General features: G+C 36.6%; 1 protein-coding gene across 1 annotated transcript in view; it reads left to right on the forward strand.

The window, feature by feature from the left end:
- Nucleotides 1-13669, forward strand: part of STAB1 (stabilin 1) — a 1127460-nt gene that overhangs the window by 1084175 nt on the left and 29616 nt on the right. Inside the window, exons 66-67 of the mRNA XM_053721023.1 lie at nucleotides 2015-2119; nucleotides 9535-9678. Coding sequence (XP_053576998.1) covers nucleotides 2015-2119; nucleotides 9535-9678 — 249 coding nt within the window. The remainder of the gene's footprint in view (nucleotides 1-2014; nucleotides 2120-9534; nucleotides 9679-13669) is intronic.

Raw genomic sequence — 13669 nt, forward strand, 5'->3', positions numbered from 1 at the left:
TCTTTTTTGCTCTCTCTCACCCCTCTTTTTTGCTCTCTCTCACACCTCTTTTTTACTCTTTCTCACCCCTCTCTTTTGCTCTCACCCCTCTTTTGCTCTCTCCCCCCTCTCTTTTGCTCTCTCTACCCCTCTTTTGCTCTGTATCTTCCCTCTTGTGCTGCTCTCTCTCTCATGCAGACACTCAGACAGCCACGGCAGCTCCCGCCCGGCCCCGCCCCCGTCACTCTCAGAATTTGCCCCTTCATGCCCAGCTCCGCCAACTTCAATACACGGCTCCGCCCCTTCATGGCTGGTCGGCTCCGCCCCCTTCACGGATTAGGTGCCAGCAGCCAGCCCAGGTATGTGTGTTGAAGGCCAGGTGTGTTTGTTCTTGTGCAGTCTCTACTGCGCATGACAGCTTCGGACAAACACACTAAACCTTTTATTTTATAGGATTAGGACATTCGGTTTATTTAATTTATATCCCCATTCCTATCACCTTACCTATGGGCTTATCAAATGAATGAGGAGATTATCCTGTGGCGATCTTGTGTTTAAGGCGAACTAGAATAGGTCAAAATCTCAGTGAACTTGACCTTCATTCATAGTTGATGCCATGTAAATATGGGCCATAATTAATATTTTTCAGGTTTGGTTGCAGATAATTTCTATTTGGGATTGTGTACCCTTGTCTATTTCTGTCAGTAATGTTTAATATTTTTGCATACTAGTTATACAAATGAGTATTGACTTGTTGGTCAATGTTTGATTTATCTTTACACCTTTTAGTTCATGTGTTTGATATGTTATGAGACTCAAGAATGGCCTTTTATGATTCAGGAGGTGTAAACATAAAGGTTTAGGTTTAGAGGTTTCAATGAACAAAGCTAGCTATTTCAATTGCAAGAATAAACCAAGAATTTCCAATACATATAATATTTTGCAGCGGGTATAACATATCCATGGGAACACAATAAGGGAAAAAAGTGTTTACAGTAAAATGTTCTTGTCAACTCAAAATGTTTGGTAAAAAATGTCAGTATGTCAATTTATCAAAGTCTAAAGAATCTCAAAAACAGTGAAAAATTAAATTTCATGAATATACCAAATTTTAGTTTTAAAACACTTGAGCCTGTTAATAATTATGTTGCTAAAGTCCAAAGAAGTTCCCACAGCACCAAGATGTATCACAAACAATCTTTATTGGAACATCAGGCTCCACGAGACAGGTAATGTTTCGGGTTTATTCACCATTAATTATGCTATACTAATTAACACCAAACCAGTGCTTAAATACACACCTCTTTACAAAAAAGAATGCAAAAGGTTCCAAGCCATATACCCCCTCATAAAAATCACAATGTTAAAACAGAGGGAATTATTTTGGATTTGCAAATTAGAATCGATGGTACCTAATGGGTTAAACAGAGAAAAAGATGTCTATATTTTTATGAAACAGTTATTATCAAGAATTTACAATTTGTGTTAAACAATGATATAACGTGTTACAAATGTATTTTTCCTACTTGGTTAATCTATGCAGTACTGCTCTGTTACAATATGATACATACAGTACATATGTATAAATATATTTCTAAGTGAATTTTTTTTAACCACTAGGTGGCAATGTAATATCACAATTGTGATTTTTATGAGGGGCATATGGTTTTGAACTGTTTGCATTCTTGTTTGTAAATAGGTGTGTATTTAAGTACTAGTTTGGTGTTTAATTAGTATGGCATTATTAAGGGTGAATAAACCCGAAACGTTTAACCTATCCCAGTCGTGCACAAGAACTAAAAGAGTTGGTAAAGTGCTGTATACTGTTTTGAGTATAAATAATTATGTTGCTATCAACCAAGCACATGCAAGTATGTTCCTGTTTGCAAATGCAGTAAATATTCTCATGTTAGTAAATGTGGTTCTTTGTATATGTGTGTTTATGCTGTCAGAACTTAACAGTAACTCATGCTGTTACATCCTGTATGTGCCAATATTTTCTGTTTTAAGTGAAACTATTTTTTCTATTTTATAGTGTCCTAAGGTTGTAAATAACAAGGTGATTGTTAGCTGGGATATTCCAGCCTTTAATGGAATTATTCATGTGATAAAGGGACCCCTTATTGCACCACTTGTTCAGGTAAGCATATTTGTTAATTCATTTATTCTGCATACTTCAGGTGTTTCTGTGCAAACAAAAGACTCTTCAAGTGTTTTCAAGGTTGATCATTTATAATGTGTTTGCAATATCACAGCCGCATTAACTTGCACTCATATTACAAGTTGAAAGTAAATGTGACAGTAAGAGGAGACACTATCGGCTAGATTACGAGTTTTGTGTTAGGGTAAAAAAGCAGCGTTAAGAGGTCCTAACGCTGCTTTTTTACGCCCGCTGGTATTACGAGTCTTGCAGGTTTAGGGGCACCGCACACGCCTTTGGCCTTACCGCAAAACAACTTACGTAAACTTTGTAAAGTCTTTTTTTCTATGGGACTTCCATAGCGCCGGTATTACGAGTCTGTCCTGGGAGGCCAAAAAGTGAGCGGTACACCCTCTCCTGTCAAGAGTCCTAACGCATTTAAAAGTCAGTAGTTAAGAGTTTTATGGTACAATGCCGTAACATAAAACGCATAACTAAACACCCATAAACTACCTATTAACCTCTAAACCGAGGCTCTCCCGCATCGCAAACACTATAATAAAATTTGTAACCCCTAATCTGCTACCCCCAACGTCGCCGCCACTATATTAAAGTTATTAACACCTAAATCTAACCCTAAATCTAACACCCACTAACTTAAATATAATTAAAATAAATCTAAATAAATATTCCTATCATTAACTAAATTATTACTATTTAAAACTAAATACCTATAAAATAAACCCTAAGCTAGCTACAATATAACTAATAGTTACATTGTAGCTATCTTAGGGTTTATTTTTATTTAACAAGCAAGTTTGTATTTATTTTAACTAGGTAGAATAGTTATTAAATAGTTATTAACTATTTAATAACTACCTAGCTAAAATAAATACAAAAGTTCCTGTGAAATAAAACCTAACCTAAGTTACACTAACACCTAACACTACACTATAAATAAATAAATTAACTAAATTAAATACAATTACTTAAATTAAATTAGCTAAAGTACAAACAAAAATACACTAAATTACAGAAAATAATAAATTACAGATATTTAAACTAATTACACCTAATCTAATAGCCCTATTAAAAAAAGCCCCCCCCCCCAAATAAAAAAAAACCCCTAGCCTAAACTAAACTACCAATAGCCCTTAAAAGGGCCTTTTGCGGGGCATTGCCCCAAAGTAATTTGCTCTTTTACCTGTAAAAAAAAATACAAACAACCCCCCTAACAGTAAAACCCACCACCCACACAACCAACCTCCCAAATAAAACCCTTACTAAAAAAACCTAAGTTCCCCATTGCCCTGAAAATGGGCATTTGGATGGGCATTGCCCTTAAAAAGGCAGTTAGCTCTATTGCAGCCCAAAGTCCCTAACCTAAAAATAAAACCCACCCAATACCCCCTTAAAAAAAACTAGCACTAACCCCCTGAAGATCGACTTTCCAGGAGACGTCTTCATCCAAGCCAGACCAAAGTCCTCAACGAAGCCGGGAGAAGTCTTCATCCAAGCCGGGCGAAGTAGTCCTCCAGACGGGCAGAAGTCTTCATCCAGACGGCATCTTTAAGACATACGACGTGGAGCATCCTCTTCTTCCGACGACTAAAGCTGAATGAAGGTACCTTTAAGTGATGTCATCCAAGATGGCGTCCCTTAGATTCCGATTGGCTGATTCTATCAGCCATTCGGAATTAAGGTAGAAAAAATTCTATTGGCTGATGCAATCAGCCAATAGGATTGAAGTTCAATTCTATTGGCTGATCCAATCAGCCAATAGGATTGAGCTCGCATTCTATTGGCTGATTGGATCAGCCAATAGGATTGAACTTCAATCCTCAGCCAATAGGATTTTTTCTACCTTAATTCCGATATGGCTGATAGAATTCTATCAGCTAATCGGAATCTAAGGGACGCCATCTTGGATGACGTCACTTAAAGGTACCTTCATTCAGCTTTAGTCGTCGGAAGAAGAGGATGCTCCGCGTCGGATGTCTTGAAGATGGACCCGCTCCGCGCCGGATGAATGAAGATAGAAGATGCCGTCTGGATGAAGACTTCTGCCCGTCTGGAGGACCACTTTGTCCGGCTTGGATGAAGACTTCTCCCGGCTTCGTTGAGGACTTCGGCCCAGCTTGGATGAAGACGTCTCCCGGTAAGTCGATCTTCAGGGGGTTAGTGTTAGGTTTTTTAAGGGTGTATTGGGTGTGTTTTATTTTTAGTTAGGGACTTTGGGCTGCAATAGAGCTAACTGCCCTTTAAAGGGCAATGCCCATCCAAATGCCCTTTTCAGGGCAATGGGGAGCTTAGGTTTTTTTAGCTAGTATTTTATTTGGGGGGTTGGTTATGTGGGTGGTGGGTTTTACTGTTGGGGGGGTTGTTTGTATTTTTTTTACAGGTAAAATAGCTGATTACTTTGGGGCAATGCCCTGCAAAAGGCCCTTTTAAGGGCTATTGGTAGTTTAGTTTAGGCTAGGTTTTTTTTATTTTGGGAGGGCTTTTTTATTTTAATAGGGCTATTAGATTAGGTGTAATTAGTTTAAATATCTGTAATTTGTTTATTGTTTATTTTCTGTAACTTAGTGTTGTTTTTTTGTACTTTAGCTAATTTAATTTAATTTAGGTAATTGTATTTAATTTAGTTAATTTATTTAATTATAGTGTAGTGTTAGGTGTTCTTGTAACTTAGGTTAGGTTTTATTTTACAGGTACTCTTGTATTTATTTTAGCTAGGTAGCTATTAAATAGTTAATAACTATTTCATAACTATTGTACCTAGTTAAAATAAATACAAACTTGCCTGTAAAATAAAAATAAACCCTAAGATAGCTACAATGTAACTATTAGTTATATTGTATCTAGCTTAGGGTTTATTTTATAGGTAAGTATTTAGTTTTAAATAGGAATAATGTAGTTAATGATAGGAATATTTATTTAGATTTATTTAAATTATATTTAAGTTAGTGGGTGTTAGGTTTAGGGTTAATAACTTTAATATAGTGGCGGCAACGGGGGCGACAGATTAGTGGTTAATAAATTTAGGTATGTGGCGGCGACATTGGTGGCAGCAGATTAGTGGTTAATAAATATAATGTAGGTGGCGGCAATGTTGGGGGCAGCAGATTAGGGGTTCATAAGTATAATGTAGGTGGCAGCGGTGTCCGGAGCAGCAGATTAGGGGTTAATAATATCATGTAGGTGTCGGCGATGTCGGGGTGGCAGATTAGGGGTTACTAAGTGTAAGATTAGGGGTGTTTAGACTTGGGGTTCATGTTAGGGTGTTAGGTGTAAGCATAACTTTTATTTCCCCATAGGAATAATTGGGGCTGCGTTAGTGAGTTTTACACTGCTTTATTGCAGGTGTTAGACTTTTTTTCAGCCAGCTCTCCTCGTTGATTCCTATGGAAAAATCGTGCACGAGCATGTTACACCAGCTCCCCGCTGACTTAAGCAGCGCTGGTATTGGAGTGTGGTAAGGAGCAAAATTTTGCTCAACGCTCACTTCTTGTCTTTTAATGACGGGTTTCTGAAACTCGTAATACCAGCGCTGTATGTAAGTGAGAGGTGAGAGAAAACTGCTCGTTAGCACCGCATAGCCTCTAACGCAAAACTCGTAATCTAGCCGTACGTTTGTTAAAAGGTATATGGTATATGACAAGGTGTTTGAATGGAAAGGGCTATAATGTATCTATACATATAAACACATATAAAGCATATAAACACAAGTATACACATATATACATATGTATATATACTTTGGAGCCCTTTCCACTCAAATACCTGTAAAAAAAATATATTAATATAAATTATGCTTTTAACTTTATTTTTACAGTAAATATTTTACGTTCCAATGCTCATTTAGAAGAAAATGTTCTTTGTTTTCTAAATATTTCTTTTTCTCACTCTCTCTTTTCTCTCTCTCTCTCTCTCTCTCTCTCTCTCTCTGTATATATATGTATGTGTATATATATATAGCTATACAGCTATACCTGTATATATTCATATAGATATATAGGTATAGATATATATTTTACCAAAATCATTTTATATATATATATATATATATATATATATATATATATATATATATATATATATATATATATATATATATATATATATATATATATAGGCAATAGGTCCAGCACTAGTCAAAAATTCATAATAGATAGCCTGAGGTTTCTGCTCACCTCAAATATGTAAATCCAAAAGGAAAAGAACAAATGGCGCCAGCACTGTTTCTTAAAAGTTGAAAAACCTTTATTGGGGTGTCATCATGAAAGAACAGCAACATTTCGGGTAACAAAACCCTTAATCATGCTATGGATTGCTACACAACACAGCTTTAAATAGGCTAAGTACCTTAATTACAAACATATTAACTCCATAAGTGCTAAACATTGTTGCCAAAATACAAATGTTTCTAATGCCATCTACAGGATAAATGTATACATGACTCATAAGAGATCATTTAGGCAGTATTTGGTATCTATAATAAAGGTTGTTAAGCACATAGGTAAAGTTAAGCACATGAGCAGTGGTGCATACTTAGATCATGAGATCCAAAAATTAAAAAATAGTTACATATATATATATATATATATATATATATATATATATATATATATATATATATATATATATAAATGTGAAAAGATATAATTTATAAAAACAAATGGAGATCATAATCCCTGTTAAGACCTATGGGATGCACAGTTTTAAGATGTTGGATCCACCATACCTCTCTCTTTTTTAATTCTAATTCCCTGTTGCCTCCTCTCCTAAGTTTTAGAATATGGTCAATTATTTGGAACCTGAGTTGGCTGACAGTGTGTCTCATTTCTAAAAAATGGGAAGAAACTGGAAGTGTTTTATCTTGGCATCTAATAGAAGATTTATAACCACTGATCCTATCCCTAATGGGGCGTGTCGTCTCCCCTATGTAGCCCCTCCCACAAGGACATTTTAATAGATACATTGCAAAATCTGTGTGACAAGTGTAATAACCATCCATTTCTCGAATTTTTCTATCATTCATTTGTTCTATGTGTTCTCCTTTTATCATGGCATTACATTGTGCACAAGGGGTATGAACCTTTTTTAGGGGTTGTTAGATAAGTAATTCTATTAGTATTTGTTCCACCTATGTCAGCCTTAACTAAAGTGTCCCTAATGTTTTTAACCCTTCTGTAGGAATGCATAGGGGGGATTTTAAATTCAGGTATATGGGGATTAAACTTACTTAAAAGATACCAGTGTTTTTTTTTATAATATTAGCAATATGATCACTATGTGTATTAAACTCAGAGGAAAAGATGACACGTTTAGTGTCTTTCTTTGTTTTTACCTTTGTGTCATGCAAAGCTTCATTTTTACACTTAGTGATCATAGAGGGGGATATCCTCTTTCCCTAAACTTGTCAGCCATTTCCTCAAGTCTAGTACCTTGTATATCCTTGTTCTGTACATTTCTAATAGTTCTAGTGAATTGGCTTTTTTTCTTCTATTCCAAAAAGCCAATTCACTAGAACTATTAGAAATGTACAGCACCACTGCTCATGTGCTTAACTTTACCTATGTGCTTAACAACCTTTATTATAGATACCAAATACTGCCTAAATGATTTTTTATGAGTCATGTATAAATTTATCCTGTAGATGGCAGTAGAAACATTTGTATTTTGGCAATAATGTTTAGCACATATGGAGTTAATATGTTTGTAATTAAGGTACTTAGCCTATTTAAAGCTGTGTTGTGTAGCAATCCATAGCATGATTAAGGGTTTTGTCACCCGAAACGTTGCTGTTCTTTCATGATGACACCCCAATAAAGGTTTTTCAACTTTTAAGGAATTGCTGGCACCATTTGTTCTTTTCCTTTTGGATATATATATATATATATATATATATATATATATATATATATATATATATATATATATATATATATATATATATATATAAAGAAAATGTTATCCTTAGTGAAGAGCATAGGAATGTAAAATATTTATAACTCACTTCGGGTTAGGGCTGTAGGCCTGACGTGGTGTCGGGTTAGTGCAGGAGTGATAGATGTTAGTTTTTTTAAAGGGCCAGTAAATACAAATGCATGACAAAAAGACAATGCAATAGCAGTTAGGGGTAGATTTATCACAGGTCGAGCGGACATGATACGCTGTCAGCATTAACATTGCACAAGCATTTCTACAACCGCTGCTTCTTAACTTAAGTTTGCGGCGAGCCAGAAACTACGGGCATAGAAAGTAGCATCCGCTGCTTGTTAAATCTACCCCTTAGTTTGAACTTCAAGTAAGTAGTAGATTTTTTTCTGACAAATTTCAAAGTTATGTCTATTTCCACTCCTCCTGTATCATGTGACAGCCATCAGCCAATCACATTATAGGTATATTCTGTGTATGCTTGCACATGCTCAGTAGGAACTGGTGACTCCAAAAGTGTAAATATAAAAAGACTGCACATTTTGTTAATGGAAGTTGCTCTCTCCATTGTAGTCTAACAATATACTTTCAATTTGTAATACGCTCGTTTACCTCTGGTGGTGCTTGCGTGTGAGTGAATGTGCTAAATAGTGCTCCACTTGTAAGCTGGTCCAAAGAGTAAATTGATGCTGAGTTTGTATTCAATATACACCTTTACAATCTTATTAAATTATTTGTTGAAAAAATGTTTTAAATTCATATCAGATAATATTATGAAAGATGATAGATAGTAGTGAGAATATTCCTGTTTTATATTTTGGATGGGAATAAATCCCACTCAAGTTGCCTTTAAGGCCCTTCTAAAATATAATTTTACACTTTATTTAAGGATGTAGGATAAATATAAATGCACTCAGCTGTGACGATGTTTATTTTCCTATTTGTTTTTAATAATGTTCACTATTATAAAATGGTGATTTTCAATATATTTGTTAAAACACATCTGATCTTCTTCAACCAGCAAGTATATTTACCATGTTTGCAAACATAAAAACTATGATTATGACATGTTTAACCCCTTCCTGCCCGGACTTATTTGTCTACATCTGAACAAAGTTCTGATGTAAAACATAAGTAAAAATTAAAATTGCGTGATTGTTCATGTGATCGCGCAATTTCAATGATGGGATTGTGTCAGGGGAGGAGTGACTATGACGCTAGGTACTCCCTCCAGCCTGCAATCCAATTTCAGAAAGCGCCTATTGCTTCAGTACAGCCAAACGGCTATGACGTTCTATGCCGTCCTAAGGGAGCTAAAGCCCAGTGCAGTTAGGATGGCATAGAATGCCCTAAGGGCGGGAACGGGTTAAAGCAATATTTTTCATTATTATTTTTTGCAGACTAAGAACTGTAATTTGACTGCAAACCATTATATTATTTCACTAACATTAAACATTCTTTTTTTTTTTTTTTAGGAAGCACGTAAAGATCCAATAAATCATCCAATAACTATGGGAGTGGTTGCGTCATTGGTGACTGTATTTATTGTCATTGCTGTTACTGCTGGCTTCTTCTATTACAAGCAGCAAAATAAAGGATTTCGATTCAGACAGTTTAAGGTGAATACTAACGTGTTGTAGCTAATCTTGAATTCAGCTATTTAAAGGAACCATGCATTAGTGCAAGCAGATGATGAGTTCATTTTTTTTCAAAGCAAATGCAGAAACACCATTTGAACTAGACTGGACTCTATCTCCTGCCTCCCACTGGGATATTGATTTCTACTGCTGTCTCTTGTTTTAATAGTGTTTCTATAGCTAATACTACAGTATCTAAAAGGGCCATAATAGTTAAAAATACTTTAATTCACAAGGCATAAGAGCATGTCATTTTGTGACTATTATGGGCCTTTATCTTTTCAGCATAGGCAACGGCTTTAACAGAAAATAGCTATTTTAAATTACATATCTAAAGTATAGGAGCTATTTGTAAGTTATAAGAGCTGAAAATGCACCCAGCAGACTTCTAAAGGCTCACCTTGCTACATGTATTTCCATAACTGACAATAGCAGATCCCTGTAATTTACACTAAAATAATACTGTGGCTTGTTTTCCTTTTGCAAACTCAAACATGGTTAAGCCAAGGGTATAAACTGTATAATTTGCCAAACAAATAGTTATTGGTATATATTTGAAACATACATATGTGCTACTTATGTGTGTGTGTGTCAATAGGAAAAAAAGGAAATGTTGCACCAACGCTAGACAACAGTGATTCAAAAACTCAGCTGATATCAAATACTGCAATAATGTTGTTCCAATAGCTATACTTAATAAGGCACTAATGTAGTATAATTAAGCCACAATATATACAAACATATACATATACAGTTTTAACAGAAAAACAATACTTGTGCCGCTCAAATTGATGCAAATATAAGAAGTCAAGAGAAAATCAAAAGGTCAGCATACAGAGTGTAAGGGGCCGAATTATCAAGCTCCGATACCCCTGTTTCCGCGCAAGCCTTGTGTCCGCTGCCTCTGAGACTTATTGATACCCCCAGCTAGCTGCCAATCTGCAGGGGGCGGCATTGCACAAGCAGTTCACCAGAACTGCTGGTGAAATGATAAATGCCGACAGCGTATGCTGTTGGCATTTATTGATGTGCGGCGAACATGATACACTACATTGTATGATGTCTGTCCACACTTTAATAAATCGGCCCCTAAGTCTCTACACAGAAGTGACAGTTTCCCAAAAGGTGCATTCCTTTTATATAATCCACACTTCCCTGTGATCCAAGTGCAGTTGATATGCAATAATATAGCCGATATGCTTACCGGATTTGACCTCAATCCTGTGAGGTAAGTACAACGTTCGGTCCTAGTGGAGAGAATATTAATCCACCTTCGGTCTTGCCTGTAATATTTCCCTGTGATAGAGGCAGGGTCTCCCCTTGTCGGTCGAAAGTCTCAGTCTCAACAGGTGTGGGTGAAAAAGTAAAACAAATCACATAGCGTGATACCGTAAAACACCAAGAGATTTATTTACACATTTGCCAATTTAAAACTCACACAATGTGACCTCAATCCATAATGAGGTAAGATACAAAGCGTTAAAAATAAAAGAGTATCCGATAGATTGTTGCTACTCGTATCTCCACACCGGTCCGTAGGAAATTAAAATGTATCATAAAATAACAATAAAACAATTTGCTACTAAAAAGCTGATTCCTGGACATAAACAGCTCCCACTAAACATAAACCTTACGCGTTTCGAAGTTTATACATTACTTCTTCATTCTTGAGCTGTCACTTCTGTGTAGAGACTTATACTCTGTTCGCTGACCTTTTGATTTTCTCTTGACTTCATATAATATGTGTGTGTATTTGTATAAAAAAATAGAAAGCATGTGTGCACTAACATGTATACACAAATAAACACAAACACATTTACAAATATATATATATATACACACACATTGGAGCCTTTTCCAGTTAAACACTTTGCCATGTACCATATCTCTTTTTAGCTCGTTAAAACCTTTTCTCTTGTAAGATGTATCGAGTCCACGGATTCATCCTTACATGTGGGATATTCTCCTCCCCTACAGGAAGTGGCAGAGAGAGCACCCACAGCAGAGCTGTCTATATAGCTCCCCCCTTAGCTCCACCCCCCAGTCATTCTCTCTGCCTGCTTAACTGCTAGGAAGGGCAAGAGGAGTGTGGTGTACTATTTACTATCTGGCAGAAAAGGGATGAAGATTTCTGCAAGGAGGATGATGATCTTAGCACTTTGTAACTAAGATCCACTGCTCTTCTAACAAGGGCTGAATAGTACAGGAAAACTTCAGTTGGGGGAATGGTTTGCATGCTAAGCTGCATATGAGGTATGTTCAGTCTATATTTTTCTAGACAGACTGTGTTGATTCTAGAAAAGGCTGGCATTATTCCCATGAGGGAAGGGTAAGCTGTATTCAGACTCTTTGATAGGAATTTCAGCTTGCTTGAAGGGCTCAATAGTTACTGGTGACACTGTTAAAAAACCCCACAAAAAAACGTTTTTGTTTATTCAATGAATGATGCAATTATAACGTTTTTTGAAGGGACTAAAGGGGTCATTGTGGCTTGTTTTTTGGATTTTTAACCCACATGGTTAATTAAGAGACACTCTGGTGTTTGTTTGATAGGCCTCAAAACATCGAGTGAGGTGGGAGGGGCCTATTTTCGCGCCTCAGTTGCACAGTTTCTTTTCCTCAGAGACATCTAACTGCTTCTCCTGAGGTTCCTGCTGTGTTTGAGGGCTGTAAAAGAAGTTTTTTTCCCCACAAATCATTCTGAAGGGCAGGTAGGAGCTACAGCAGAGCTGTGGCAAGGTGCTGAAAGTCTTTTTTTACCGGTTTTGAAGTTTTTTCAATCCAGTTTTGCCATTAAGGGGTTAATTGTTTATTTGCATAGCTGTGCAAAGTCAAAGCGGCGACTTGGTCTTCGCTTCATACTTTTTCCAAATTTTACAAATTTGATACTTTTGCTTCTTCGGTGGCTATTTTTGGGAGAAAGGTTCTACAAGCAGTGGTGCCTTCCGTTTAAGGTCCCTGTCTTGTCCCTCCCTTCATCCGTGTCCTAAAGCTTTGGTATTGGTATCCCACAAGTAAGGATGAATCCCTGGACTCGATACATCTTACAAGAGAAAACATAATTTATGCTTACCTGATAAATTTATTTCTCTTGTGATGTATCGAGTCCACGGCCCACCCTGTTTATTAAGACAGGCATATATATTTTTATTTTTAAACTTTCAGTCACCACTGCACCCTATAGTTTCTCCTTTTTCTTCCTAGCCTTCGGTCGAATGACTGGGGGGTGGAGCTAAGGGGGGAGCTATATAGGCAGCTCTGCTGTGGGTGCTCTCTCTGCCACTTCCTGTAGGGGAGGAGAATATCCCACAAGTAAGGATGAATCCGTGGACTTGATACATCACAAGAGAAATAAATTTATCAGGTAAGCATAAATTATGTTTTTATTAATATTAATATGATATACAGGGAGTGCAGAATTATTAGGCAAATGAGTATTTTGACCACATCATCCTCTTTATGCATGTTGTCTTACTCCAAGCTGTATAGGCTCGAAAGCCTACTACCAATTAAGCATATTAGGTGATGTGCATCTCTGTAATGAGAAGGGGTGTGGTCTAATGACATCAACACCCTATATCAGGTGTGCATAATTATTAGGCAACTTCCTTTCCTTTGGCAAAACGGGGCAATAGAAGGACTTGACAGGCTCAGAAAAGTCAAAAATAGTGAGATTGCAGAGGGATACAGCACTCTTAAAATTGCAAAGCTTCTGAAGCGTGATCATCGAACAATCAAGCGTTTCATTCAAAATAGTCAACAGGGTCTCAAGAAGCGTGTGGAAAAACCAAGGCGCAAAATACCAGTTTGGCCATATTTCAGAGCTGCAACATCACTGGAGTGCCCAAAAGCACAAGGTGTGCAATACTCAGAGACATGGCCAAGGTAAGAAAGGCTGAAAGACGACCACCACTGAACAAGACACACAAGCTGAAACGTCAAGACTGGGCCAAGAAATATCTCAAGACTGATT

Source organism: Bombina bombina, chromosome 7 (assembly GCF_027579735.1).
Source record: "Bombina bombina isolate aBomBom1 chromosome 7, aBomBom1.pri, whole genome shotgun sequence".
NCBI classification, from domain to species: Eukaryota; Metazoa; Chordata; class Amphibia; order Anura; family Bombinatoridae; genus Bombina; species Bombina bombina.